The 26,399-nt window shown below is 40.8% G+C and overlaps 1 protein-coding gene across 2 annotated transcripts; it reads left to right on the top strand.

The window, feature by feature from the left end:
• Window positions 1-453: 453 nt before the first annotated feature.
• Window positions 454-23,937, top strand: kdm4aa (lysine (K)-specific demethylase 4A, genome duplicate a). Of its 2 annotated transcripts, none has more exons than XM_034147188.1 (22): window positions 454-559; window positions 1,676-1,840; window positions 4,114-4,289; window positions 4,421-4,535; window positions 4,629-4,822; window positions 5,231-5,280; window positions 5,599-5,702; window positions 5,864-6,001; window positions 6,718-6,950; window positions 8,612-8,766; window positions 8,971-9,362; window positions 11,335-11,431; window positions 11,561-11,745; window positions 12,032-12,236; window positions 12,446-12,522; window positions 13,505-13,560; window positions 13,894-14,002; window positions 14,253-14,441; window positions 15,099-15,269; window positions 15,612-15,731; window positions 20,610-20,702; window positions 20,992-23,937. In XM_034147188.1, the coding sequence occupies exons 2-22, from the start codon at window positions 1,703-1,705 to the stop codon at window positions 21,130-21,132; spliced, it is 3,138 nt and encodes a 1,045-aa protein (XP_034003079.1). In that variant the 5' UTR covers window positions 454-559; window positions 1,676-1,702; the 3' UTR covers window positions 21,133-23,937. The 2 variants fall into 2 exon arrangements, with proteins under 2 accessions (XP_034003079.1, XP_034003077.1); XM_034147186.1 differs by having other exon boundaries at window positions 11,332-11,431.
• The last annotated feature ends 2,462 nt before the right edge of the window (window positions 23,938-26,399 follow it).

Below are 26,399 nucleotides of genomic sequence, written 5' to 3'. Positions count from 1 at the left end.
CATGTATTATGGTTTTTAGAACTGGCCTGGATAGCTGTATTCACAAAGATAACTATCACAGTAGAATAATGTTTTCCTTAATAATAATAATAATAATAATAATAATAATTCATTACATTTTTTTATTAAAGCACTTTTCAAAGCACTCAAAGTGCTTTACAAATACACATTACACATATTATACATGTAACAGTTATTACTGTGTGTGGACAATACCCACAGGAGCAAATTAGGGTGAAGTGGACACAGTACAAGGACACAACCTTGTAGTGTGTTATAGTATGATAGGGCTCATACGTAAATCATTTGACTAAGGAGTCAATTGTTTAATTTCTGACAGACTGACAATGGTGCAGGCATGGTTTGGAGGAGAGGCGTTGTGATTGGCTGGGGACTACGGAAGCCCCTCCCGCTGGGCTCCATGTAAACAATCACACACTGAGCATGCGTCACTGGAATAATGGAGGACTGTCTTTTCCACCCGGACTTATGCTGTCTGTATTTCTACTCTACTACCTTTCTTTTTTAAGAAAAACAACTCGTGTACATTTCAGCACGTGTAAGTTAATGTTTGACACTTTAAAATGAGTTGCTTTGTAGGAAAGTATGAGTAACTTTAAGTTTAGCCACAGGAAAGTGACGGTCAGCAACAAGCCATGTTTGCTAGTTTGCTAACGGAGAGCGAAGGCAGCTGTCAGATCTCTCAGTCCGCTACACACTTTGCGGCTGCTTCTGTTTCCATAAATGGTTATGTGATTTGACATAACACCCAGCATTGTATACTAATGTGTATTTCCTAATATGGCAGTGGTTTGTGTTTGTTTCACCCCTCTTTTAATTCCTAAGACGCAGAGCAAGCTATCTTGCAGTTAGCATGTAGGCTAGTGCAGTAACGTTAGCAATATATTTTTCGGAGGAACAGCGCTGTCAGTGGGCCACGGTGTGAGACAGACATGGGTTTCAACCAATCACAGGCTGAGAATCGCAATCAATTATGGTTGTTCACAATCAGAGTTACATGGCGGATTCAGTGGGCGTAACCCCGAAGTATTCTGGGTTTTGCTAGTAAAGTCAGTAAATACAGAGTTTAGAGTATATTTGCCTGTAAGTTAAACATCTTCTCAGTTAGTCCGCTCTCCACGAAAATACTCTTGTGATGTAGGTTAAGTTGGAGATCAGCGTTTAGTAGCATAGAGGCCAAGAGGGAACCTAGGATAATGAAAAAAAAGGAAGTGGAAAAAACTATTTGGGATAAAGGTTGAAACCATATTTAGGGTTTGCTTGCTTAATCGGTTCAGGTTTTAAGAATGCTGCAATATTGTTGAAGTTGTGTTTATTTGTATGTAGTCTAATCTATCTTGGTTAACGTCCTATATTTACATGTTTTTTAGTTGTAGGTTATCATTTCTTTGCATTCACTAACATAATAGAAGTTTCACATATCTGACAAGGAGCTTTGGAACTGTAATTATGATATCTGGTACTGTTTCAATAACCTTTGGAGTTTTACCAACAAAGAGTCAATAAATGTTATCCATTAGCTGATGGTCTGTTACTCTCAAGTGATGGAACATAAACTGCATGAAAGGAAGCCAGATGCTGTGAATCATGTGACTTTAAGTCATGTAACCTAGATGTCCTCATGGTGATCATGTCCATGTTTTCCTCCGTACAGAGTTGAGGTCAGAGTAAAATACCTAAGATGACTACAGACAAGCCTGCCCAAAGTGTGGGCTCCAGGATAATGACGTTCTCCCCCTCCAAAGAGGAGTTCAAGGACTTCAACCGATACATCGACTATATGGAGTCACAAGGAGCACACAAAGCTGGAATTGCGAAAGTAAGAAGAGTCTATTGTATTTTTGTATGTAATTATGATCGATACAATGTTATAGTGGCTCTTTATTCAATGTATTTAGTTCCTAGGCTTCTCTGTATGGTTATCTTAGTTCGGACTTGTTGTGAAGACCCAATGTACTCACCGGAGTGATCTTCTTTGAAAGTAAATTGTATTATTACTGTAGGTTATTTCCATCCAGAACGCATCTCCTGTGGTGCACTACCCACTTGATTATTCAATACTACAAAACTGCATAAAGTAACTCAAATACATAACTTACTAACATGGGACAAAACTTACTTTGATCCTGACTTGCAGACTTCCACCATTTCACTGGCGTAAAGCAGTTGAACTCTGCTGGACACATGCACTGAAATCTGCAATACAGCACTTTCACCTGTTGTAAATAATAACAAAAACATAACCTTAGCATCAAGAATAACAATATTTACAATACTATACAAATACTGCAGTATTCATTTAAATGATATTGAAAAAATATGTAATTTGTCTTCCCAACATATACCTTATTTTTTGTTATAATTATGTGATAAAGTAGTTGATGAGTGCGACTGTATAAAGTGTTTGTGATACCTTTTGAATTAAGATATCTTGATGCTTTCAGCAGAAGTAAGCAAATATCTGTGAATACTTTTGCATCAACATTAAAGGTGGGGTAGGTAATTTTGGAGAAACCAGCTCGAGTGCGCTAGAATTTGAAAATACACAGCCGGAAAAATTCTGCCACTTCCTTACAGAGCCCCTCCTCCAACACACACGACGCACACATGACCAATGAGGGCACGAGATAAGTTTGTGCACAGATGGAAGGCTGACAGGCAGGTCGGCCATCCAGTTATTTTAGCCGGGCCGGCTAAAATGATTGGTCGTGCTTTTTACAGTACTACGGCTTCCACAGATGACATGTTTGTATGATATTCATTGCTATCGGGATGTTAAGAGCATTCCATGGAATATAACAAAAAGTGTATCTCGAGCCGGTTTCTCAAACGTACCTACCCCACCTTTAATACCCTGTTTATGGAGCTAATTCTGGTTACAAATAATCTTTATCAGGATTTGATGTTTACATGAGCATAGGGATATCTGGTGATGTATATTCCCCTTGTACATGATAAACAAGAGTAACCCTGATTACTGTGTTCTATTTGTGCAAGGCCTGCAATGTTTACAAAAACAAACTGGATGTGAGATTGTCAGGACATTTTGAACACTACACTGCCTCTTGAGAACATTTCTGCTAGTTGATCGCCAAAATACAATAATATGTTATCGTCAGCAACCTCTTTGGATCCTCAACAGCTGTCTGCTCAGAGAGCATCATCATATCTCTTTCTCTCTGAACCACACACAGGCACAGACACCACGTACTGAGCTATTCCTGAAAGCAACTACATTGCTCCTTTTCATCAACCACGTAGGATAGGGTAGCAGTGGATTAAGAATTGAGTCTCTTTCATTACTTAAAGAGAAAACTCAGTTTCTTCATCGCTTCATTTTTGTTGCTTTACTTGGCTGACGCTGCATCTGCTCAGAAAACAAGCTAAGAAGTAACGGACCGTCTCCACAGCAGCGTTAAAAAAATCTTGGAGGTGGGCGTATCTGAGGCTTGGGGATTTTTTTGCGATCAACCAATCACATGAATCTCCCGCCCGCGACATACGAAGCCAAAAAGCCCGAAGTAAACTGGATATAAACTCCCCAAAACAGGCGAAAACATACCACTGTCTCTGCCACCTCCCTCCATGCCTGGCTCCTCCGGTTTATATCCCGGTAGGTCTGGTCATAAAGCACCGGGTGATTGATTCGCTACCGCTAATTTCTCCTCCATTTTTTGGAATATGAGGAAATGATCTGCGGTATGTCTCTCCCAGCATACACGCCGTTTGATTGGCTAGAGCTTGAACTGCCAGATTTGCGTACACGGGATTTGATTGGCTGACGCTTCCACCTCAGCTTCAAAAGTTGAACATTGTTCAACTTTGAATCTTGAAAATCTTGAGAATCTCCGCTCGCCTGCCCACAATGCATTCCGGCGAAAAGTGACGTCACCCCATTCAAAGTGAATGGGCAGAAGCGTTTCAAGATTTTTTAACGCTGCTGTGGAGACGGCCCGTAATGATGCAAACTTGGTCTATATTATATATATTTCCACAGCACTAATTCCATTAGCACATTGACAGAATCCTCACTCTGCTGCTCAGAGTACACTTATCTGTTTTCATTCCGTTTACCTTGTTTTTATCTTGCAGGTAATTCCACCTAAAGGCTGGAAACCTCGAAAAACATATGATGACATCGATGACCTGGTGATACCTGCTCCCATTCAGCAGGTAGTGACAGGCCAGTCAGGACTGTTCACACAGTACAACATCCAGAAGAAGCCAATGACCGTCCATGAGTTCCGCAAGACATCCAACATGGACAAGTCAGTTTACGTAGTAATAATAAAACACAGTCGATCGAGTGATGTTTTTACCACAATAACTATACTATAATGTTGAAAACCTGGCATAGTATGGTATTTAGATAACCAACCAAGCTCTCCTCTCATTGTAGGTTCTCCAATCCTCGATATGTGGATGTTGAGGAGCTGGAGAGGAAGTTTTGGAAGAACTTGACCTTCAACCCCCCCCTTTACGGTGCTGATGTCAGCGGAACACTGTATGATTCAGTGAGTGGTAATAGTTGGATAATGCCATTTCATTTTTACAGTATCAGTGTCACTGTCGTTACGATTAACGGCCTCTTAATCTGTCCTTTACAGGATGTGACTGAGTGGAACATCGGCCACCTCAACACCATTCTGGACACGGTAGAGAACGAGAGTGGGATCAAGATCAAAGGAGTGAACACACCGTACCTCTATTTTGGGATGTGGAAGAGTGCCTTTGCGTGGCACACAGAGGACATGGATCTGTACAGCATCAACTACCTGCACTTTGGAGAGCCAAAGTCCTGGTACAGTCACTGACACACCCTTAATGCTGCACACACAATGTCCCTCTGCTCTCTTCTCACTGCTTACATGTATTTGTGTAGTGTCTTTCATAAACAGTTGCATTACAAAAGTGCTACACAAACCTTTGGTGATTAGAATCCCAAAGTTAAAGGATATTTTTTAAAGCTTTTAAGCATCTTAAAATCTGTTCTAAAGTTGAAAGGCATCAATGAAGTGACATTAAGACATGGGAGTTCTCATTCTCATTCCAGTAATTAAGCTTGCTACTAATAAAATTATATCTGATTGTAACTAAACTGTCTAAAGTGCAGGCTAGATACTTTGCAAGGTTATTGGCATCCACATTCTGCTGTTAATATCAAAGTCATTGCCGTAGTAAATATACTTGTACTTTTGTTTCTTTGCAGGTATATTGTCCCACCAGAGCATGGGAAGAGACTGGAACGACTCGCCAAGGGTAAGTGTTGCGTTCTCACATAAATCCATACATGGATTATAATGTGTATAACCACACTCGTTATGTGTTATGTTATGTGCTGCAGTTTGTGGTGCAAATGGATCATTTACACTATAGTTACTCACCCTTAGCCACTGTGTGCCACAAGCCACAGCGTGTCATGCTGAGTTGTTTCAAAGAGGAAGTCTAATCTGCTTTCAGTAAACCTCTATACCATGTGGAAAGTACCTTGTTTCACATAAAATACTTCAAATAAACTACAGAACCAGAGAGGGTCGTCTTCACTGATGTTGTGTGTGTTGCCTCTTGTATTTCCAGGTTTCTTTCCAGGGAATGCCCAGAGCTGTGAAGCCTTCCTGCGCCACAAGATGACATTAATTTCACCCTCAATCCTGAAAAAATATGGCATACCATTTGAGAAGGTGATCTTTTATTTACTTTGTGCTGTACATAATCCTTTACAATATCTATACAGTATAACAGAAAAATGCTTAACAAACATGCATTTAAAGTATGATGATAATGACATGAAAACATTATGTAAAATCTGATCTTGTAATTCTGTGTTATTTTTATTATTCAGGTGACTCAGGAGGCTGGGCAGTTCATTGTGACGTTCCCATTTGGTTATCATGCTGGTTTCAACCATGGCTTCAACTGTGCTGAGTCGACCAACTTTGCCACCCAGCGATGGATTGATTACGGCAAACAGGCGACACTGGTAAGCAAAAAATAAATACAATGTAAACAGCAGTGAATCATAATCTATTACATAATCACTCACAAAGGCTTCAGCTCCTGTGATGCATAGGGATTGAGGTTCATTATGTCACATTATTTTGTTGAAACATTTTGCTTGCAGGCAACCTGTAGTTTGTTTCTTTGAAAGCATTTGGAGGATTGATTTGTTAATCACGTTATCCTGAATAACAGTGTGCTTGTCTATAGCAATAAAATGCACTGTTGCAATACAGCATGGATTCACTTTGGTTTACTTAAAATGTGGTTTATTGATTTATTAAGGTGATTGGTAGGTGTTCACAGTGGATGTATATAATACACATATTACTATACTATAAGTACTAATTATAAGCTTGCTATGACAATGAAACCTTAAAAAAAAACGTTTTCATTGCACAAACAAAGTGAGTTCTGCAAATATAAAAAAATAAAAGTAAAGGGCCTAAGTAACCAATATTATTTTTAATAGTCCTTGATCAGAATGTCCTTAGCAGCGCTCTGCTATCCCTAGAGATGGTCTGCTATAATAGCAGACCATTGAATGTCCAATTTGGGCAATCAGAATTTAGTATTCATCTAAGCAGGGTGTTAAGAGAACACTTTCAACCCCAATAGTGAGTTCAACTGTTTTCAAAGCATTGTTTTGTACCATGTTTTGAACCTTGACTCAAATGTAGATATGTGTGTTCCTCCCAGTGTTCGTGCCGACAGGACATGGTGAAGATCTCCATGGACGTGTTCGTACGCAAATTTCAGCCCGACCGTTACAAGCTGTGGAAGGCAGGGAAAGACACCGCTCCCATCGACCACTCCAAAGTCACCCCTGAGGCCACTGAGCTTCTGGAACAAGACAACAGCGAACCTTCAAAAGAGACTCCCACTGAAGCTGTGTCTGAGGAGCCCACTAGTCCCATCCTGGAGGACAAAAGGTCTGCATATATCCACCAATTCTACTATTCTACTATGGATGTGAATTGCTTATGAAATACCAGATTTCTTTCTCAATGGTTCTTTCTTTAAAGTATTTTTGGGCATATTTATTAGGGCTGTGCATCTTCACTGGTCTCACGATTCGATTCGAGTACGATTATCCTGTCAACGATTTGATTCAATTCGATATCCCGATGCATCACGATTCAAACCAATGCGTTGCATCCTCAATTTTCTATATTACTGCACATGGCTTATTTTTCATCAATGCATACATGCAGTAAATACATATGAACTCTCTTTTTATTATTTAGAAAGTGCTTCAGAAATCAATAACATAAATGTCTTGACATTCATTTATAAACCAAAATAAATGTATTGTATAGGTCTAGCCTCCCTATATCTGTGTGTGAAGTTGTTCCATCCTCAAAAACAAAAAACTAATGCTTCTGCAGTCTAGCTGCAGCTTCTAGCAACGGTCTTCTGTTAAAAAAAGGACACTGCATGTCCTGAATGTGGCATCACACACAGGACTTGAGTCTGAACACAGCAGACAACAGGAGTATTTACAATAGTATACAAACAAAAATACTGCATGTGGGTGCACACTTACATTCTCTGTCTTACTGTTACATAAATCCCATGAATGTATGAGATTAAGTTAGCTTCATTATATCTCAATCAGTGATTAAGTGAATAATAAAGTTTCTATCGGGTCACTATCAGCCTGTCACTCATTATTTTCAGGGAGGGGGCGGGGTTTGGAGGAACGGAGAGGAGACGGTGATCGCGGAAGCTTTTTTCCTCCTGCCTTCACAAACTTTACACACGTATATATCGTCTGAAAATTGCAAGAGGACATTCATACTCTGCAATCCAAGACTTAATTAAATCCACCAAAAACCTGACATGATTGTAACGCGATTATTTTTGAAAAACATGAATCCTTGTGTCTCTGAGCCGCAGCGACACGGAGTGATTCAGAGCGGGTCCTTCTGCTGTTGGTTCTGGACTGGTGTTCTTGTGTTGGTGGATAAAGCAGACTGCTCCGTGTTTGGTGTTGCTGTGCCGCTGTCACGTCTCTTCCCTGATCTCTGCGTCACCGACCGATTTGATATTAAAGTGACAGAAAAAAAAACGTTATAGTAAAGCCGCGGCCGGAAAATCAGGAAGCAACGTTACTACGCTATAATCGATTATCTTCCGTCACTGCATCGATACCAAATCGTCCACGTCCGCATCGTAATGCATCGTAGAAACGATTATTTTCAACACCCCTAATATTTATACAGCAAATCCCATGTTAAGATTTTTGAAATACTTTTTCTGTGTGTTGTTCCTAAAATGTTGGTCCTTAACTGTGTAGTTGTTTAACTTTTTTTCTAAGCTTAGTTATCATATCTCTGTTAAAATGCACTTCAGCATTATATCAATAAGTACACTGTTTCTGTCTTCAGATCATTTACTTGGGTAAATCTAGTAATACTGTAGTGGCGTAAAAAGTACAACATTTTGCCTCCAAAATGTTGTGGAATAGAAGGATAATGTTGCATAAAATGAAGATTGTGTGTGAAAGATTTGTTCTTCACATGCTGTATTAGTAAGCTTCCCCTTGAGTCATATAGTGCATATCTTAACAGTTATTTTTCCCATGCTTCAGTCCAAAGCCTCAGACTGGGACAAAGCGTCAGCTCGAAGCTGATAAAGCATCTGCAGATATCAAACCTGAGCTGACGATAGAGGAGGTGGAGCCAAAGAAGGCCAAGCTGTCACGCAAGGAGACTCCCACTAAAGTCTCTGTGAAGCCCAATAAAGGTACAGTTCACTCAGGACAAAGGGTGTTAAGGTCAAACTGCATCTTTACCAACGGCTCATTCTCCTAGCTTCATTTCATTTTTTGTTGTAAAGGATGTAATGACCTGGAAGATACTGAGCCAACGACCTGTGACAGTTCTTTTGGAGGATCTTGGTGTACCAGTAGATTCAATAATGTTGGTCATTTCTATGTTATTCTTTCAGACACAGTAAAAGTCAAGACGGAGCCTAAGAAGGAGAAAGAAGCCAAGCCTCAGATGAAATCTCAATCCAGACCCAGGGCTAAGAAGACTCGCAACAGACAAAGCATTATGAAAAAAGAGAAGAACGGTGTGCCAGCTGCAAAAAGCTGTCCATCAGAGCACATTGAGAGCCAGGGGGCGGGTCTCTGCTCTGAGGAGGAGAGTCAGCGGGGGGGCAGCTGCAGCCCGCCACACAAAGCGTTCCAGAGGACGCTGAGCCCCGCGGACGTCCTGCACGTACACAGCTACGCCAAGGGAGACTACGCAGAGGGAGAGCCCCCCCCGAAGGAGGAGAGGACGAGTGAGGACAGTGACAATGAGATTGAGAATGACTACAGAAATGTTTGCAAAGCAGTAAGTTGACAAACTTAACACATGTATTAGCCAAGTATTGTTCACTTTATTGTTAACATTATTTCAAACAATTGGTTTCAAGAGGCGCTTTCGGAACTTTTCCCAGGAACTTTTATTTCCTGGAACTATCTAGTAAATCGCGTTCACACCGGAATAAGTCCCTGAGGGAGTTGCTGACGTCACTTCTTCTTCTTCTGCTTTGGGTTTACTGGCAGGCCGCAAACAACTTCACGGCGTATACTGGCACCCGGAGTCCCCGGCCGGAAGTCCCCGGAGTTGGGGACTGGCTTCAGTAGAAGCTGCTGGGACTCCCAGCAGCTTCTACTGAAGCCTTCCGAGTAAATCACCAGAACGCCGACACCTCCTCATCTCCACGCTCCCATGTTTTCTTTTGTGTTGCCATAAGTTAGTCTCTCTCCGTTGGTGCGCTGGGCGAATGCTAATGCTAATAATGCTAATGTGAGCAAATAAAATGGCGGCTTCCCAAAAACTTTTCAGAGTTTTATGGGGCGTGGTTTGCAATTCGCCCAGCCAATCAGACATAGGAACCTTTTTCTCCCCAGGAAAGTACCTGCTCTCTAGCAGGGACTAAAAAGGGGGGAAAAGGTTCGCAAAAAAAAGCTCTAGATCTTTTTGGTGTGAACGCAAAATCCCAGGAACTATCGGAACTATTCCTGGGAAAAGTACTCCGGTGTGAAAGCGCCTAAGGATGCTCAGATCAGTTAGATGCCAGTTAAAACAAAGAAGGAGACGATTCATCTCAGGTCAAATCAGGACACAGTCCTTGATGCATTAATGGCGCATTTCCATTGCAGCGCGTAGCTCGCTTTAAGCGTGCCGTGTCGTGCCGTCCCCTTTTTTGGTTGTGCTTCCACTAGGCCTCGTTCCGGCGCGGCACGGCGCGGGGCCACTTTTTCCCCTCTTTTCTGGCCCTAGAAAATTGTGGTTCTATCGGGGCCAACAAACAGGGCTGAGTCGGGCTGAGTATGCTAAACTAGAGAGAGGAGCGCTGGCAAGAGGGCTAGAACTACAACAAGATGGACATATTTGACCGTGATTTAATTGTAATACACGTTTCAAAATGATGCCGAAGTAACAACATACTGATACCGGTTAGTAAAAACCATGAATTAATGCTTTGTCAAGTCTGCAGACAGACGGCAGGGGAAAAACCTTTTAAAATGCGTGTTTTTCTAGATGGAGATTGGCTAAGCTAACGCAGTATATGCCCCGACCGTCCACACTCACAACAACGGCCTATACAGACATAAATAAGGCAGCGACTGTATTCACCATGACACAGGCAGTCTGTGGTGTGTACTTGTTTAACTTTTGTCGAGTTTCTGAACATATATAAGGAGCTGTGAGCTCTGAGTGCTCACAGCTAACGGCTGTGTTGTGTTTCTGGATTTCTCATTGAAGATGACGTCACGGCTCCGCCTACACTGCGTTACTATAGTAACTACCCCAGTTCCTAAACTGTAATGGAAGCGCAGCATGAAGTGAGTCGGCCCTGTTAAGGCCCAACGCGGCCAAGCCGTACCGAGCCGTACCGAGTGTGGCCGAGGCCGACCGTGTAGTGGAAATGCGCTTTAAGACAGAATCACAGAAGTGCAGAAACAAGACACAAAAAAAAGACATTGAATATTAACTGTGTGGTAGGTTCTAATGCATTGCCTGTTCATAACAGTCCAATTGCTTGAAGTGCTGCCTGCAATTGATTGAATCATTGATTCCAGGGAAGTAAAAGATACTTTAGTTGTTACGTGGTTATGTCCCGCATTCAGCAGCAAAAGTCCAGCCAATAAGCATCAGCGTTTAAAGGCTTGTTGTGTAAAACATGCTCTACTCAGTCCAGAGCCCTGAAGGTCCACCCCACTGCTGCACAGGGTAAAAGATCAAAACATACCAGGGTGGTCTTGTGTAAAGCCGGCCTGGATGCTGATGCTAACAGTGGTGTGTCCCTCAGCAGCGGGCCGGAGAGGCAACTGGAGATGAAGAGGAAGAGAATGACCTGGGACAGCTTCCAGGCCACCATCCACTCATAAAGGACGGCATGAGTGATGAAGGTTAGTGACAATGCCTCATCTTCATATTGTCTGAGCATTTTATTTGTAGAAATGGGTTAAGCGAATATCCTCAAAGTACTTTTAAATCTGTGTAGTCAAACATTGCTGTTGGGCTTGTTTGTCCCTCAGAGGTTCCAGAGGAGGCACCCCGGGTAGAGGAGGGTGGCCTGGAGGGGGAGAGCTGGGCTAAACCTCTGGCTCACCTGTGGCAGAACAGACCCCCCAACCTGAAGAAAGAGAAGGAGTACAACCAGCGCATGGAATCCAAACCTCCATACTGCTCCATTTGCATGCTGTTCTACACATACCAGCAGGTAAGATCCACTCACCGCCAACATTTAGAGCACATCCTATGGAGAGAAAAAGTAATTCAATTCAATATTTATTAGTGTATCACTATTTTTTTACATAACTTTGAAGACATCATTCAGCCCTGCACTTTCATACAACATTACATTACGTGTTATTTAGCTGACGTAGCTATTTTTACATAATTGTTAGCACCAACCCAACTTTCATGTGGACCAGTAGGTGTTTTTTTTGTCCATATTCCTATTATCTACTTTGTTGTAAGCTCTATGTTTCTGTGCTTGCTGGCAGACGGAATGTGCCAGCATTGTGGACAGTCCCGTCATGGTTCCTGGGGGGGGCATGCGGACCAAACCACTGATCCCAGAGATGTGTTTCACCACCACCACAGAGGAGGACTCTGAGTGTGAGGAGCCGCCCGTAACGCCTCATCTAGAGGAAGACGGAACCAGCCTCCTCATCAGCTGCTCTCAGTGCAGCATCCGGGTTCACACCAGTGAGTACTGCATCTCCACAGTTATATCATATAACATAGCCTGTGCACACGTGACCCAACCCTGCCAACCTTATTATTATTATTCTAATTTTCTCCGTTTTGGAGCATGACCAAATGCTGTCTGTGGATGGCAGCACTAACAACACTTCATAATGTCTCAGCTATCACACTAGTGTGTCTGACTGAGTCTTTGTGTTTATATATTTTAGGCTGTTACGGTGTGGATCCAGCCAGTGTGAGCAAGGAGTGGAAATGTGCGCGCTGCAAGGCCAACGCCATGAATGAGGTCAGTGAACCAAAACATGTTGCTCTGTTGTTTCCATGGAGCCCTCTTGCTAGTTGCCTAAGTGGCTCTTCACAAATCAAGCATCCCAAATGATGATACACATGTATGAATCAAATCTGCCCTTTTATCAACAAGGCTTACATTGTTTACACTTGAACCTACTTTTTCTCAGTTTGCTCATCTAATGCTGCCAATATGTTTAACCCTAACCTTAACCCCTTACACTCCTTGAGATGTCTAATGACATCAAACACGTTGAAGTTTGTGTAAGAGTCCAATAATTAGTATAGAGTGAGGCTGCACTGAGCACATGGGTACATTTTGGAACTGAGGTGTTTGTGCTTTAAATGTAGAGGCTCACTTGTGCAGTGTCACATGATGAAACGGTAAGTAGAGTAGGAAATGGAGGATCCCTTAGCTCATCTTCAATGGATTGGAAGTAAGCTTAAGAGACGTTTTTTTCGTCTTCGATTAAATTGAATTAGGATTTCTTTGTTATAGACTCATGTTCAGAGGCATTACACATGAGTAAAAATAGAATAAAATACAAATGTAAATATATACAAAGAAACAGTAGAAAAATGTATATCTTTAGAGTATCCAATACACAATATGAAAATATACTCTATAATGGACTGAATCTTCTACAAATAGAAACAAAAACATAAATATAGGATACTATAGATTATTAAAGTTGAGGTTTTTTTATTTTTTATTTAAATGTCAATCCCTCAGGTTCAGTTTAGGGACAGAGGCTTCCATGGTTACAGGATTCTTTGATGTATTACCTCCTCAACAAGGTCTAAATAAGCTGCGGCTCATGTTGCTGCTGGCAACAGAAACCCCGCGTTAAACACAACATTTAGGAGTCTGACAACAATAATTGTTTACTACTCTCTTGAGTTTTGGATTGAAGCTACAACGCTGAAAAGATCAGGACTCTATCGTTAGCAATTGATTGATGACATGGTCTTTTTTGCAGAATTGCTGTTTGTGTTCGCTGAGAGGTGGAGCCTTGCAGAAAGCCAACAACAACAAGTAAGTTGTCAGGATGGGGGAAGTACAGCTAGTTTTAAACATCTGCACTTTGATAATGTTTTTTCTCAAGCAGGTCTAAGATATTTAAACCACTTAACAGCCAACAACATAGGACTTCTGAGTCAAAAATATGAATCAGTGTAGGGACGCACGTTGATCGGTTACCAAAGTTGCAGGATTTAACACGGTAGCACATTGACCACTTCAAGAAACGCCAACAATGATCAAAAATGTTCTAAGATGAATAAGGTTTTTGTGAAAATGCGTACACTTACAATGCCACATAACTAAAGAACCATTAACAATATGTACGCATGTTTTGGTTTGTTGCAGGTGGGTACATGTGCTGTGTACAGTTGCTGTGCTGGAGGCACGCTTTGTCAACATCACTGAAAGAAGTCCTGTGGATTTAAGTGGAATCCCTTTGCAGAGATTTAAACTGGTGAGTTAAAATAACGTCAGCATTGTAATGCAAAAGCTACCGTTACATTCTCAATTGAAAGCTGGAATTCAAATAATAAGCAGCTCAGATAATTGAAGGCTGATTGCTAAACACGGCGTGGAGGAGTAATGACCTGTTCTCTAGTAGTTCACACAGTAGATCAAAGATATGTACATTTCGCCTTAATTGAATCATTTCGAATCCATTGCAGTTTCCTCAGCCTTGGCTCCTGTGTTTTAATCTCTGACAGAAGTGCTACTACTGTAAGAAGCGGATGAAGAAGGCGTCTGGCTGCTGTGTGCAGTGCTCTCATGGCCGCTGCCCCACTGCCTACCACCCCACCTGTGCCCAGGCTGCAGGAGTGCTCATGCAGCCCGATGAATGGCCCTTTGTAGTCCACGTTACCTGCTGTCGACACAAAGGGCCCACTCAGATTGAGGTAAGGAGCTTCTGAGTGTCTCTTTTTCTTTAAAGGTAGAATAGATTCAAATGTTCTCATCAAAATTCATTTAAACGACTAGACCGATGTTGTATATTTAGTTGAGTTGTGTACATTATCCCAAATGTATCAGAGAAACATGTTATTTAGTACAGTGAGTTTAATTTGGTCTCCTGGAATTGTGTCGTATCCCCTTTTAAGCATGTGTCAGCATCAACGTTTAAGAAGGTAATGATTAAAAAAAGGACTAATCAAGTGTCAAACAGGGATGTTGATTTAGTTACAAAAATAAATAAGTGCTGATCTACAAATATGTCTTTTCCAATGTAAAGTCAGTCGATGCGGAAAAAGTATTTTCAGGGCCAATGACGTCACAGACTGACATGGTAGTACCACCGTTTGGCTTCAATGCCCAGCCCACTTCCTGGGGGTTTGAGCTGACCAAAGGGATGCATTCCCATGATCCCATGTTGCTTCACAATGCTACCAAATAACATCTTTGTTACTGTTTTGATGGAGATAACCCTAGCCCATAACCCATGTTACCCTTTGTTTCACTTTGTGTACAGTGCAGTGCAACCAAATGTCAGGTACTACAGAAGTAGCATCAACATAAGCCATTCATAAAGCTGTGTTTTCTTAAATCTTCTCTTACAGCGCAATAAAGCAGCCATGCATGAGCTGACGGTGGGACAGAAGGTGATCTGCAAGCACAAGAACGGCCGCTACTACCAGTGTGACGTGGTGCAGCTGACTAAAGAGACCTTCTACGAAGTCAACTTTGACGATGGTTCCTTCAGTGACAATCTCTTCCCCCAAGACATCGTGGTGAGTCTCACTAACTCATCTTTATCTTGTCAATTCAAAGAAACGTTTCAACTCTAAAAGGACTTACAGGGAGTAGAAATCTGGATATTCTTTTTGAAAGAACATCCAATCTGTTATTATGAACTTGTGTTTACCTATAGCGCAGATTGTTGCCCTTTTTAGATATGCATGTTAAACTTTGAGTTTGTCTTCTGGACATCAAGGACATTATGTGTTGTACTGCAGTGACTTTAATGTGTAGCATTGTGTTGATATCATAGAGAGCTGTGTTTCCAATGTAAGACATGAGATGATGTGTGATCTCAGTTCAGTTTGCTCACAACTCTGTGTTTTGTTTTTCAGAACCGAGACTGTGCTCAGCTTGGGCCCCCCCCTCAGGGTGAGGAGGTGAAGGTGCGATGGACAGACGGCCTGGTGTATGGGGCCAAATTTGTGGCATCGCGTGCCATCTACATGTACCTGGTAAGATGTTGTTATTGTGTTTTGTTGGTTTGTTGTCACATCACAAAGCTTGAATTGCTGTTATTAAGTCAAACTTAACTACAGACTCACAATTGTAACATGTAGAGCAGGGGTCACCAACCTTTTTTAGGGTGAGGGCTACTTTCAAAAAATAAAACAAGTCGGGGGCTACTTTTACTCCTCTTTTTTTAGTTGTTTGCTGTGTATATATTTAGCACATTTTAACATTATAATATGCTGACCTTTAACCTTTGTGTGCTGTTTGGGTCTGTGGGACCCCTTTCAGTGTTTACTCAAAGAACATGCATGCAATTTAATTATTTTAACCTGCTTTATTTTGGGGTGGACCTCACCTCCTCTAGGGGGGTCCTCACCTCCTCTAGGGGGGTCCTCACCTCCTCTAGGGGGGTCCGGGGGCATGTTGAAGTGAAATGCATCAATCTGGAGAACTTTGAGCACAACATGAATTGATGGATACAGCTCTCAACACTCAGATGAAAGGGAGCTGTATACTTTTCAATAATCCAAACATCTTTAGAATATGATCACAACCAATAACAAATCATTTAAACTTGTTTATTCTTATCTTATGTTACCTAGTTAGCATTCTTTCTTTTCATTTATGCTTATTTTACTAATCACTCCCCTTTTAAACTGTTTTTTTGTTTTTCTTACTGTCCTATACACATTGGAATGATTTCTTACTTTATCTAGATTAAATAGATAAAGGTGTGCTCTCCCTAGCTCTCTCTCTCTCTCTCTCTCCCTAGCTCTCTCTCTCTCTCTCTCCCTCTGTCTCGCTCGCTCACAGAGGCTGTGTGCTCCTCCGTGGCGATGACGGCTTCCGTTAAAAAATAATAATAAACATATTTGTAAAGTGGGGGGACACAAACGGGATTTCGAAAAGAGCGGGGGACATTTCCCCCCTGTCCCAGGTGGAAATTACGCCATGCATGTGTGTGCGTCAAGTGCAATAAATATATATGCAAGTTGCAACACACAGAGTAAAACTCTGCCCCCCATGTGCTGTATAGGCTGGCATGATAGGCTGTTCAATGGGGCTGATGTGTTGTGTAGATTCTGCCAGAAGGAAAATCAGCGGGGAGGTGCCACATTGCTTTTCTTCCCGACTGCAACGCTGGTCCCGCAAATCAAGCAAGAACGTGATTGGTAGATATTCATTGTGGGGGTGGGGGGAGGAGGGGTGTTAGATAGATATAGAGTTGTAGTAAGTAGATAGAGTTCGCTATGATTGAGGTTTCGTTTATGCATAGGGTAGATTCTTTTAATTACATTTCCTTTTTTGTTTTGTGTATTTTATACATTTTGGATTTGCTTGGCGAGCTATTTTTAGAACTTGCCCCTGCGGGCGACTCACGTTGCCCCTGCGGGCGACTCACGTTGCCCCCGCGGGCACCGTGTTGGCTACCCCTGATGTAGAATATAGTTGCCAGCACAAAACATTTAGTTTCTATCAAAAAGGTAATTTCTCCCTGCTACATTTTGATCTTGGAATATGTTATGCACTGACAAAAAAACAACAATGCACAGCAGTTAATAAAATAAAGAAGAAGGATTTTTATTCCAACATCAAGTTCTAACAGCAGAAAATAGAGCGAGTGGTGAACGATAGAAAACAGTCTTCATCTTACAAATGATTCTACCATAGAGGTGTATATGTTTGTTTTATTTACGGGCTGCTGTCCATTTGAACGTGGCCTTAAGGCTATGTTCTATAACAATTAATAAAAGATCTGGATCCAACAGAGGACAAAGACTAAGCATGTAGTGTTTGTGAATAAAAACGAAAAACAGAGACTGAGAGACATACCAAGCTAAGAAAAGAGGACGGATGACATCATGTGTCATAAAGGAACTTCCTATTTTTCACAGTGGTTCGGTTGATAGGTGAGCGGTTCATGTCCTTCAATGTGAAATCAAATATTCATCAAACAGAGGACTCATGGAACACAGACACAGACAGTTAGATTTGACATAAAACACAAATATATGATTTTGCGATGGCCGATAAATCATCTTTATTAATGTACTTATTTATTGCAGTTAGTGATCATTTACTATAGAAAAGTCTGTCTAATGAAGGATAGAAGAGATGATCGGTGTGATGAGTCTACAGTATCTGCATCTTTCCACAGTTGGAGAGTCGTCCTACCTGTCATGTAATCTGATTGTTTCCATCGGTTATTGAATTGACTGGATCGGATTGAACTTGTTTCTTTCTAAGATGTTGACATGACCAGGTGCATCAGCTGCAGCATTGGACTGTGAGCAGTGTGTGACTACTCTCAAAGTTCTCACACTTTGGAGCTGCTTTCAGTGCTGAATGCTTTGTGAATGACTCTAAAAGTGAAGTCTGGCCTGCCTCTTACTTTATCGAGTGCTCCCAACCCAGGCAAGATCTATTTTAAGCCTCTGAATGTCTCCTGAGACTTCCCCTGTCCCTCCTGTCTTTGGAATGCCCTGTGCAGGCAGAAGCACTGCAGTCTTTAAAGGGACAGGAGGCTGCTCACACTTAACACCTAATATGTTACTTTCCACAAAAGAGAGGAGGAGTGTTGGCATTTTTTGTAGGCCAACCTGGAAGTTAACATCGTATATGGTATTTCAGAATATTGCAGAAAATAAGAGCTGTGCCAAACACACATTTATGAGACTTAAATGTTTTGTTCAGCAGGAATAATCTCCAAATATTAACACCACTTTTTTAAGCGTGATGCAATCCCCAGAAGAAGCTAACTTTAGGCTATAAACAAATGGTGCTAATGTTTTGTCAGAAACTGCTTGTATGGTACGTAGAAGCTTTGAACATTCACAATTGGGGATTTTACTGCTGATTTTAAGTTGTGGAATGAAACACGAAAATCTCTTCAGCTTGTATTTCACCCGTCTCACCAAAACATGTTTAAAGAAACTTTGATTTTGAGTTAAGGGAGTCGGAAGTATTAAACTGAGACATGTCTCCATGCTTTAATGTTCAAAAAGCTCTTTATTTCTCTCATACTGCCTGTGCTGCAGCACCTCTTTTCACCCTTTGTCTGAAACCAGAGCTCAGTCTGCTCTGATTGGTTAGCTGGCCGGCTCTGTTGTGATTGGTCAACCGCTTTGATATGTGTCGGAAACGTCCCGCCCCTTAGCCAATCACGTACAATGTGTTGGAGTGCCAGCCAATAGAAGCGCAAGTACATAGGCCCGTTCTCATTTCATCAAATGTCCCTCCTCGACTCCTCGACTCCTCGGTCCTCCGGTAGTGACCCGGAAATGGATTTCAGCGCGCCATGTTGAAGGACATCTCATTTCTCGAAATGCACATCGAGGACCGAGCATCGAGCGTCGAGGAGGCTCTCTGGAGGAGCTATAACCGAGGATACACTGATGGGTCCTCCACGGCTCCTTCGTGGATGCATTTCCGGCAACAGTGATGTTTCAAAGAGTCGTGACGCACGGCCGGACTTATCTCAGCCAATGACAGCTCTGCATGCATCCCCTGGATATTATTCTATTAACTGCTTTCATCGCGACGCGATGTTTACAGTGAGAACAGCTGTGAGGTCCGTGCAGAAAGCAGAGCAGTGTGTAAAATATATATCACTCAGTATAACAGGCCTACTCTCTTTATTTGCTTTAGTTTAGTAGATATCTACAAACAAAGTCGATATTTTTCTAAAACCATTTAGTGCTTCACAAAATAAAATACACAACGGCTGTAGCCTGATGATATGCTTTAGGAGCTGTAGGTGCGTGTTGTACAGCGTGTAGGTGCGTGTTGTACAGTGTGTAGGTGTGTGTGGTGTAGGTGTGTGTGGTAGTGTGTGCGTAGATGCAGCGGACAGACAGGTCTCAGTTAGTTTGGTGTCCTCTGCTTACTTTTAATACTTGTAAATAAAACTTTTGGCCCGTCATTTATTTCCCTCATTGTAGTGACCAGAGAGGGGAGAGGGGGGGGGGATATATCCAGTCTCTGATAGTGTTACGTTATTATGAGAGTGCTCTGTTTGATTCTGAAATTGTATATATTTATATAAATATATACATATATGTGTGTGTGTGTGTGTGTGTGTGTGTGTGTCTGTGTGTGTCTGTGTGTGTGTGTGTGTGTGTGTGTGTGTGTGTGTGTGTGTGTGTCTGTGTGTGTCTGTGTGTGTGTGTGTGTGTGTGTGTGTGTCTGTCCGCATCTGTAGCCTGTTATTGTCTCATTATACCGCACTGTGAATGAATTCAAAGTAAATATATAAGTGGTCATGAACACATCTGTCCATCAGACAGAGGGCTGCTGTGCCTCCTGTCATCATTAATGGACGTCTCTATAAAATGACCGCTCAGAGGAGAGGAGTTCTCATTTCTCTAACCGCCTGCTGCTTCCCCTCCTCTCTCCTCGGCTCCCCTCCTCGGCTCCTCCGCTCGCATCTCCTGTGGGCGGGACTAAGACACGAGGATAGGAGTCGAGGAGGGGAGTCGAGGAGGAACATTTGATGAAATGAGAACGGGCCATAGTGATGTCAATATGTTAGGGAAGTAAACAAAGGATTCAAATGAAGTAGGGGGGAGTGTGTGGGAGAGAAACTCCCTCTGGAGAGAACTTTGCGATTTTATCCTTTGCAGACCATTTACATGCACACAAACCTATAGAACACTACAGGAGAGGGAAACCCCCAAAAAGCATAATAGGGCCATTTCATTGTATTGCTCTTCTAGCAGTTACACTCATCATTATTTATACAAATAGGTGTTTAGTGTTCTCTCCTTATTTTTACTTATTATGGTTTTTCATCCCATGTGGTTGGAAGGAGATATTTGACATAAATGGGCATGAATATGACATTTCTCTGACTGCGTTGTGTGCTGCATTTTGGGCTGTAGGTGGAATTTGAGGATGGGTCTCAGCTAACGGCAAAGAGAGACGACGTCTATGCTCTGGATGAGGAACTCCCAAAGAGAGTCAAGTCAAGACTGGTGAGTGCGACCCAAAGAACACACACACACACACACACACACACACACACACACACACACACACACACACACACACACACACACACAGACACACACACACAGACACACACACACACACACACACACACACACACACACACACACACACACACACACACACACACACACACACACACACACACACACAGAGTCCTGACTCCAGCTAACATTTCTGTCTAATCTAGTGTATCCATTTAACAGAGAAAGAGTTAAGGAAAGACAGTGTGTTAATGTGTGTTTGTCTCCGCAGTCTAAAGCGTCCGACATGAGATTCGATGGCATCTTCGAGGAGAAGGAGATCATCAAGAAGTCAAAGAGACAGAGAGTGATCAACTCGCGTTACAGAGGGGACTACATCGAGCCTGTGATCTACAGAACCATCATGGAGTAACGCTCACTTCCTGTCCGCTCTCACACACGCACACCAGCAGCCTGACACTCTGAACTGTACCCAAACATTAGCTTAGCAGCTAGCCACTGACAGACTGTAGCTCCACATCTTTTCCTTCAGGGCTCGCTTTGGACTGTTCTCCTTTTTTTACTTCCATCTTTGTTCCTTCAATCAAACTTATATTGGCTTTGTTTGACTCCGATTAAAGAGACTGCAGCATTTATTTATTTCAGTAGTTCCTGTACCTGGCAGTACGTAGAAGAAGGAAGCATTACAAAAATGGTATTTGTTTAATAAACTAGCATTTTGACAGTAATGCAACTTGAAATGTATTCTAATTAATTTCTCTCTACAAAACATTTCAATTGGAAAAGCCATTAGCGGCTAATAAGCCGAGCCTGACAATTATCCCAGTTAAAGCTTTTTTAATTTACATTTTAAAGTTATAAGGTAGGACTTAAATGTGCCCTTACATTTCTAAATGAATGATTTCAAATGAATACTTTTATTGACATTTTTCATATCATGTAATCTAATTTTGTGTGCTAATTTTTTATAATTGTTTCTGTCTGCAACTAACAATTAGTTTTGTTTATAGTTTCAGAAATGAGTGAAAAAGGCTCATCCCAATTGCCCTGAACTGAAATTAAATCTTCATTATTCAATTTAAAATAATATCAAACGGAACAAGTACCAATTTGGCATTTTCGCTTAAAATATGATAAATGAATTATGTTCATTCATAAGTCTGTTGACTTGACATTTAGCTCTAAAGATCCTACCCCTGATACCTGCCAGGCTCCATATCCTGCCATGCTCATTTCATTCAACACAACTTTTTAAGGACTATGCACCATGTTTACATAAAAGCAGTTCAAAATAATTAAGTCCTTAAAACTTACACCCACTCTTTTGGTCTGCTATGTGCAAGACATTTTTTAATAAATGACATTGGATCAAACCAAACTAACACAGGCCCTACCTTTTAACAGAATGAAGCCCTGACTCCGACACAAAAGGTACTGCGTGTGTCAGGAAGCAGAGCTTTACGTTATTAGCTCCATTTACTTGGCTCCACCTCTCAATGTGATAACGCACATCATTCAACATGAGTCCATACAGCCACTGTCTTTGGAATCCTTCACCATGGTTCAACTCTTTACAGACATCTAATCAACTCAATTGCACTGATATTATCTTTTTAATGATTTGAATTACTCTCCTAAAGTTTTGTATCAGGTAGCTGATCAGCTGGAACGATGCCCGATGTTTTTGCTCACGAGTTTTTGTGAAACAATTATTTAGATCATTTCTATCCGCAAACAAAAAGTAATGAAACTACTAAAGGTTTTTTGTTATATTAGTGCAGGTACAGTGCTTGAGTTTCTGGTCTAACAATTAAATAACCTTTTGGTTATCTTTAAAAAAAAATGGATGAGAATTGTTTACATTTTTAAGGTTCATGACTGGAAACCAAATACGTTTTTAAATGTTCAAAAGATTTGTATCAAGATTAGCCACCTGACAAGATATGTTTACTGACAGCTTTTGGTACTTGAAATTAGATATCAGAAGATTTAAGTAGAAGTTTAAAAAAGAAAACTTCAAATAACGTTTGAAGAATATTGATAGTAGGCGTGGTTCATTCATTCCTTTTCAGGCCTTTTAACTGCAGTTGAAGCTATAAAAACATGTTAAATTGCCCTTGAGATTAGATTATTCAAACTTTAGTTTTTTGGAAAAGTGTGACCACAATATGTCTCGAGCCGACATTGTGATTTACTGTTTAGTGTGACAACAAATTGAGATTATAATATAACGTTTTGGACATATTGACCACAGAATTGGAGTGCTTCAAACCTGGCTTGAGCAAAAGAAAATATATATATTATTATATAAAAATAATCTCCCTACAACTTTAAGAAACTGCTCCCACATGCGAGTATACACTTTTTCCCCAGCATTTCAGATGAACAAATAGATTCAAAAAATAATAATATATGGATGAAGTATTTCTTTAAGTGGTAGCAATCCCATTTAATCCACTGATTGCATTCTGCTGATTGAACTGCATTCCTTTATTAGAAGTGAATAAAGCTTGTTTTACCTGCCTATTTATTAAGGTGCTTTGAGAAAGTTTTGCATTACAGACAGGAGTAGCATTAATGCTGCCGAAGTTGAGTTTAATGATGTATTTTTTCTACAGTATACAGATGAATTTATTCAGATTTATAACGTGCTTTGTCTATACATTTGTTTCCTCGCTCTTCTACTCAAAGTTGTGCATTGCACTTTTATTTAAGTTTAGTTTGCGAGGACATTTAAATAGGTGTGTGCTGCCAATGCGTACCTGTTATAGAATGTTAATTGTACATTTATGAAAAGTCTTATGGATTGTTCGCCCCTCCCGCTCGGCCAAGCTCATGTGTGAGTCTTGTTCTTGTGGTTGTGAGGCTGCAGTACAGACAGAGGAATGCTAGTTTTATAGTTAGCTGTTAGCCGTTAGCCAATGCAAAGACCCCGCTTTCATCAGTCCAGTGAAGAATGGATTTTTGTATTCATGAAGTATCATCAGAGTTCAGAGGGGATTTTCTTAACTGTTTTATTGCGCTGTTTTGTAAAACATGTTCTATGTGTGTTTTCACAGAATGCTGTGAAGTGTAAATGTCATGTAGTCTATTTTAAGATGTTACCCGTTGACGCAGGAGAGGAGCGTTCTGTTCTTGTTGCTGAATTTACAGATTATTATTCAAGCAATTTCTAAAACTCATCTGTTCGTTTAAGTAAAGAAATTTGCTTCAGCACTATTTGTCTTGTCCTTATTCTGCATTCACTCCGAGTATATCCGGTTAGATCAAAAAAGCCATATTAAAAAGGGGGCCTCTTGTGCTTTTTGGGGATTTCCCCTGAGTGTATTGTATAGGTTTTGTGCATCTGGTCTGCAAAGGCTAAAGTCACAAAGTTCCCTCCAGAGTATGTCAAATTTAGACACCCTTTTTGTACATTGTTTTCTTTGCATATTTTCGATATACCACGATATGTTATTTCAGTTATCAAAAACTGTTAAAAAATATATATATTTTCAATATCAACACACTATACATTGTTGTTTTTGGGAAATGTTCGATATACTATGTTGTTGTTTTTCCATATTTTCGACATGCTATGTGTTTAGTCGTTTTTAGCATATTTTCCAAATACTATGTCATTTTCTTTGCTTATTTTCGACAATTATTGGGCAACTATTAGTGTGCAGAACTATTATGCAACTAAAGGAAAAACGACAACGTTCCCATCTCACTTTATTTTCATCTGTTAAAGTGAGAATAATAAACAACTCAAAAGAAATACCAGGCAATATAGCAATAAGCCACCCTTCTCTTCAATAACAGTCCCAAGCCTTCCATTCATGGAGTGTTGTTGATCTGTTGACGATCAACTTTTGATGCAGCAGCAACCACAGCCTCCCAGACACTGTTCAGAGAGGTGTACTGTCTTCCTTCAACGCAGATCTCCTGTTTAAGAAGGGCCCACAAGTTCTCAATAGGGTTAAGGTCAGGTGAGCAAGGGGGCCATGTCTTTATTCTTTCATCTTTAAGGCCTTTACTGGCTCGCCACCCAGTGGAGTACTTCGATGCATGTGATGGAGCATTGTTCTTCATAAAATCATGGTCTTCCTGAAAGATGCAGACCTTTTCCTGTACCACTGATGGAAGAAAGTGTCTTCTAAAAACTGGCAGTAGGTCCGGGAGTTGATTTTGAGTACATCTTTTATTTTTATTTTAACACTTTATTTTTGAAAATTTTCATTACAAAGAAAAATCATACAGAATGTCATTGAGCAGTCAAATACGTTTTCACAATTGACACAAAAATTAAATAAATTAAAACATACAAAGCAAACGACAAACAAAAAGACAAAATATATACAAAACTTACAATATTGCTTTAGAAATGGTAGTAGCCCAGATTCAGCAACACTCAAATCTATACCGACTCTTCTTTAAAGAGAGTCCAGCTTGCACTTCTCTACGTGTGTGATCAATGGCTGCCAGGCCTTATCACATCTATCAGTAGATCCCTTCAGAGTGGACCGGATTTACTCCAGATGCAAAAACTGCAACAGGTCTCTAATCCAGTGAGTATGGGTGGGTGGTGATTCATCCTTCCATTTAAGAAGAATTAGTCGTCGAGCTATCAACGATGCAAAATTCAATGGCATTTCATTTATATTTTGGAAGTTGAGCTTCTCTAGCAACAACTCCAAACAATGCTGTCTGCGGAGACTGATTGAGAGGAATCTCAAACACTTCTGAGAGAGTTTTAAAAACATCTTCCCAGTACTTGCAAAGCCGGGGACAAGTCCAAAAAGTGTGAATAAGATTCCCTACTTGATTCTTGCACCTAGCACACATGGGGCTCACATTAGGATAAAACTTGGCTAATCTCGCTTTAGTATAGTAGGAGTAGGAGTCCATGCCGTGCGCAGATAGAGGAGTGAACTTTGTTTAGAATTTAATCCCATGTGTCCTCATCCAATTGTAATTGTAAATCCTCTTCCCATAGGCCTTTAATTATAGATAAGGAGGGGCAGTCAAGTTGAGAAATGTTCTTATATATTTGAGCAACCACACCTCTTCCGAGTGGGTTAACATCCAAAATATGGTCTAATATTGTTTTATCTGGCGGATAGGGGAAATGAACTAGATTAGTTTGAGCAACGTTTCTAACCTGCAGATATCTAAAAAATGGGTTGTTAGTAAGGTTATATTTCTGTTTCAGCTGGGTGAATGAGACAAAAGTACCATCAATATATAAATCTCCAAAATATTGAATACCTTTTGTTTTCCATATTTTAAAAGCAAGGTTCTGCAGTGATGGGGAAAATAATGATTTTGATCAATAGGTGCTGAAAGGGGCATTAATACAAGTCCAATTGTTTTCCTAAACTGTACCCAGATCCTAAGTGAATGTCCAAGTGTTGGGTTATTTGTATATGCAGAGAGATCCACAGTTGTGGGGCATGTCAAGAGAGCAGGTAGTGAAGATTGTTTACAAAATGAGGCGTCAGCAGCCAACCAGGATGGTTGTTGGTTGTCTAACGGCATTTTCCAAAATAACATGCTACGAATATTAGCTGCCCAGTAGTAATACTCAAAGTTAGGTAAAGCCATTCCTCCAGTCCTGATTGTTTTGGCCTTTGCAAAAAAGCCTTACGAATTCTTGAAGGTTTATTATTCCAAATAAATGTTGAGATAGATTTGTCA

This window comes from Trematomus bernacchii, unplaced genomic scaffold (genome assembly GCF_902827165.1).
Source record: "Trematomus bernacchii unplaced genomic scaffold, fTreBer1.1, whole genome shotgun sequence".
In the NCBI taxonomy this organism is placed as follows: Eukaryota; Metazoa; Chordata; class Actinopteri; order Perciformes; family Nototheniidae; genus Trematomus; species Trematomus bernacchii.
The sequence above is the reverse complement of the archived record's forward strand: the minus strand, read 5'-3'. Positions and strand labels throughout refer to the sequence as shown.

Excerpts from the sequence above, each read along its gene's own strand:
- kdm4aa (XM_034147186.1), top strand. The coding sequence starts at position 1,703 with ATGACTACAGACAAGCCTGCCCAAAGTGTGGGCTCCAGGATAATGACG. Across the intron at positions 6,951-8,611 it reads CCCATCCTGGAGGACAAAAG|TCCAAAGCCTCAGACTGGGA; the intron begins GTCTGCATATAT and ends CCCATGCTTCAG. Across the intron at positions 14,003-14,252 it reads CTTTGCAGAGATTTAAACTG|AAGTGCTACTACTGTAAGAA; the intron begins GTGAGTTAAAAT and ends AATCTCTGACAG.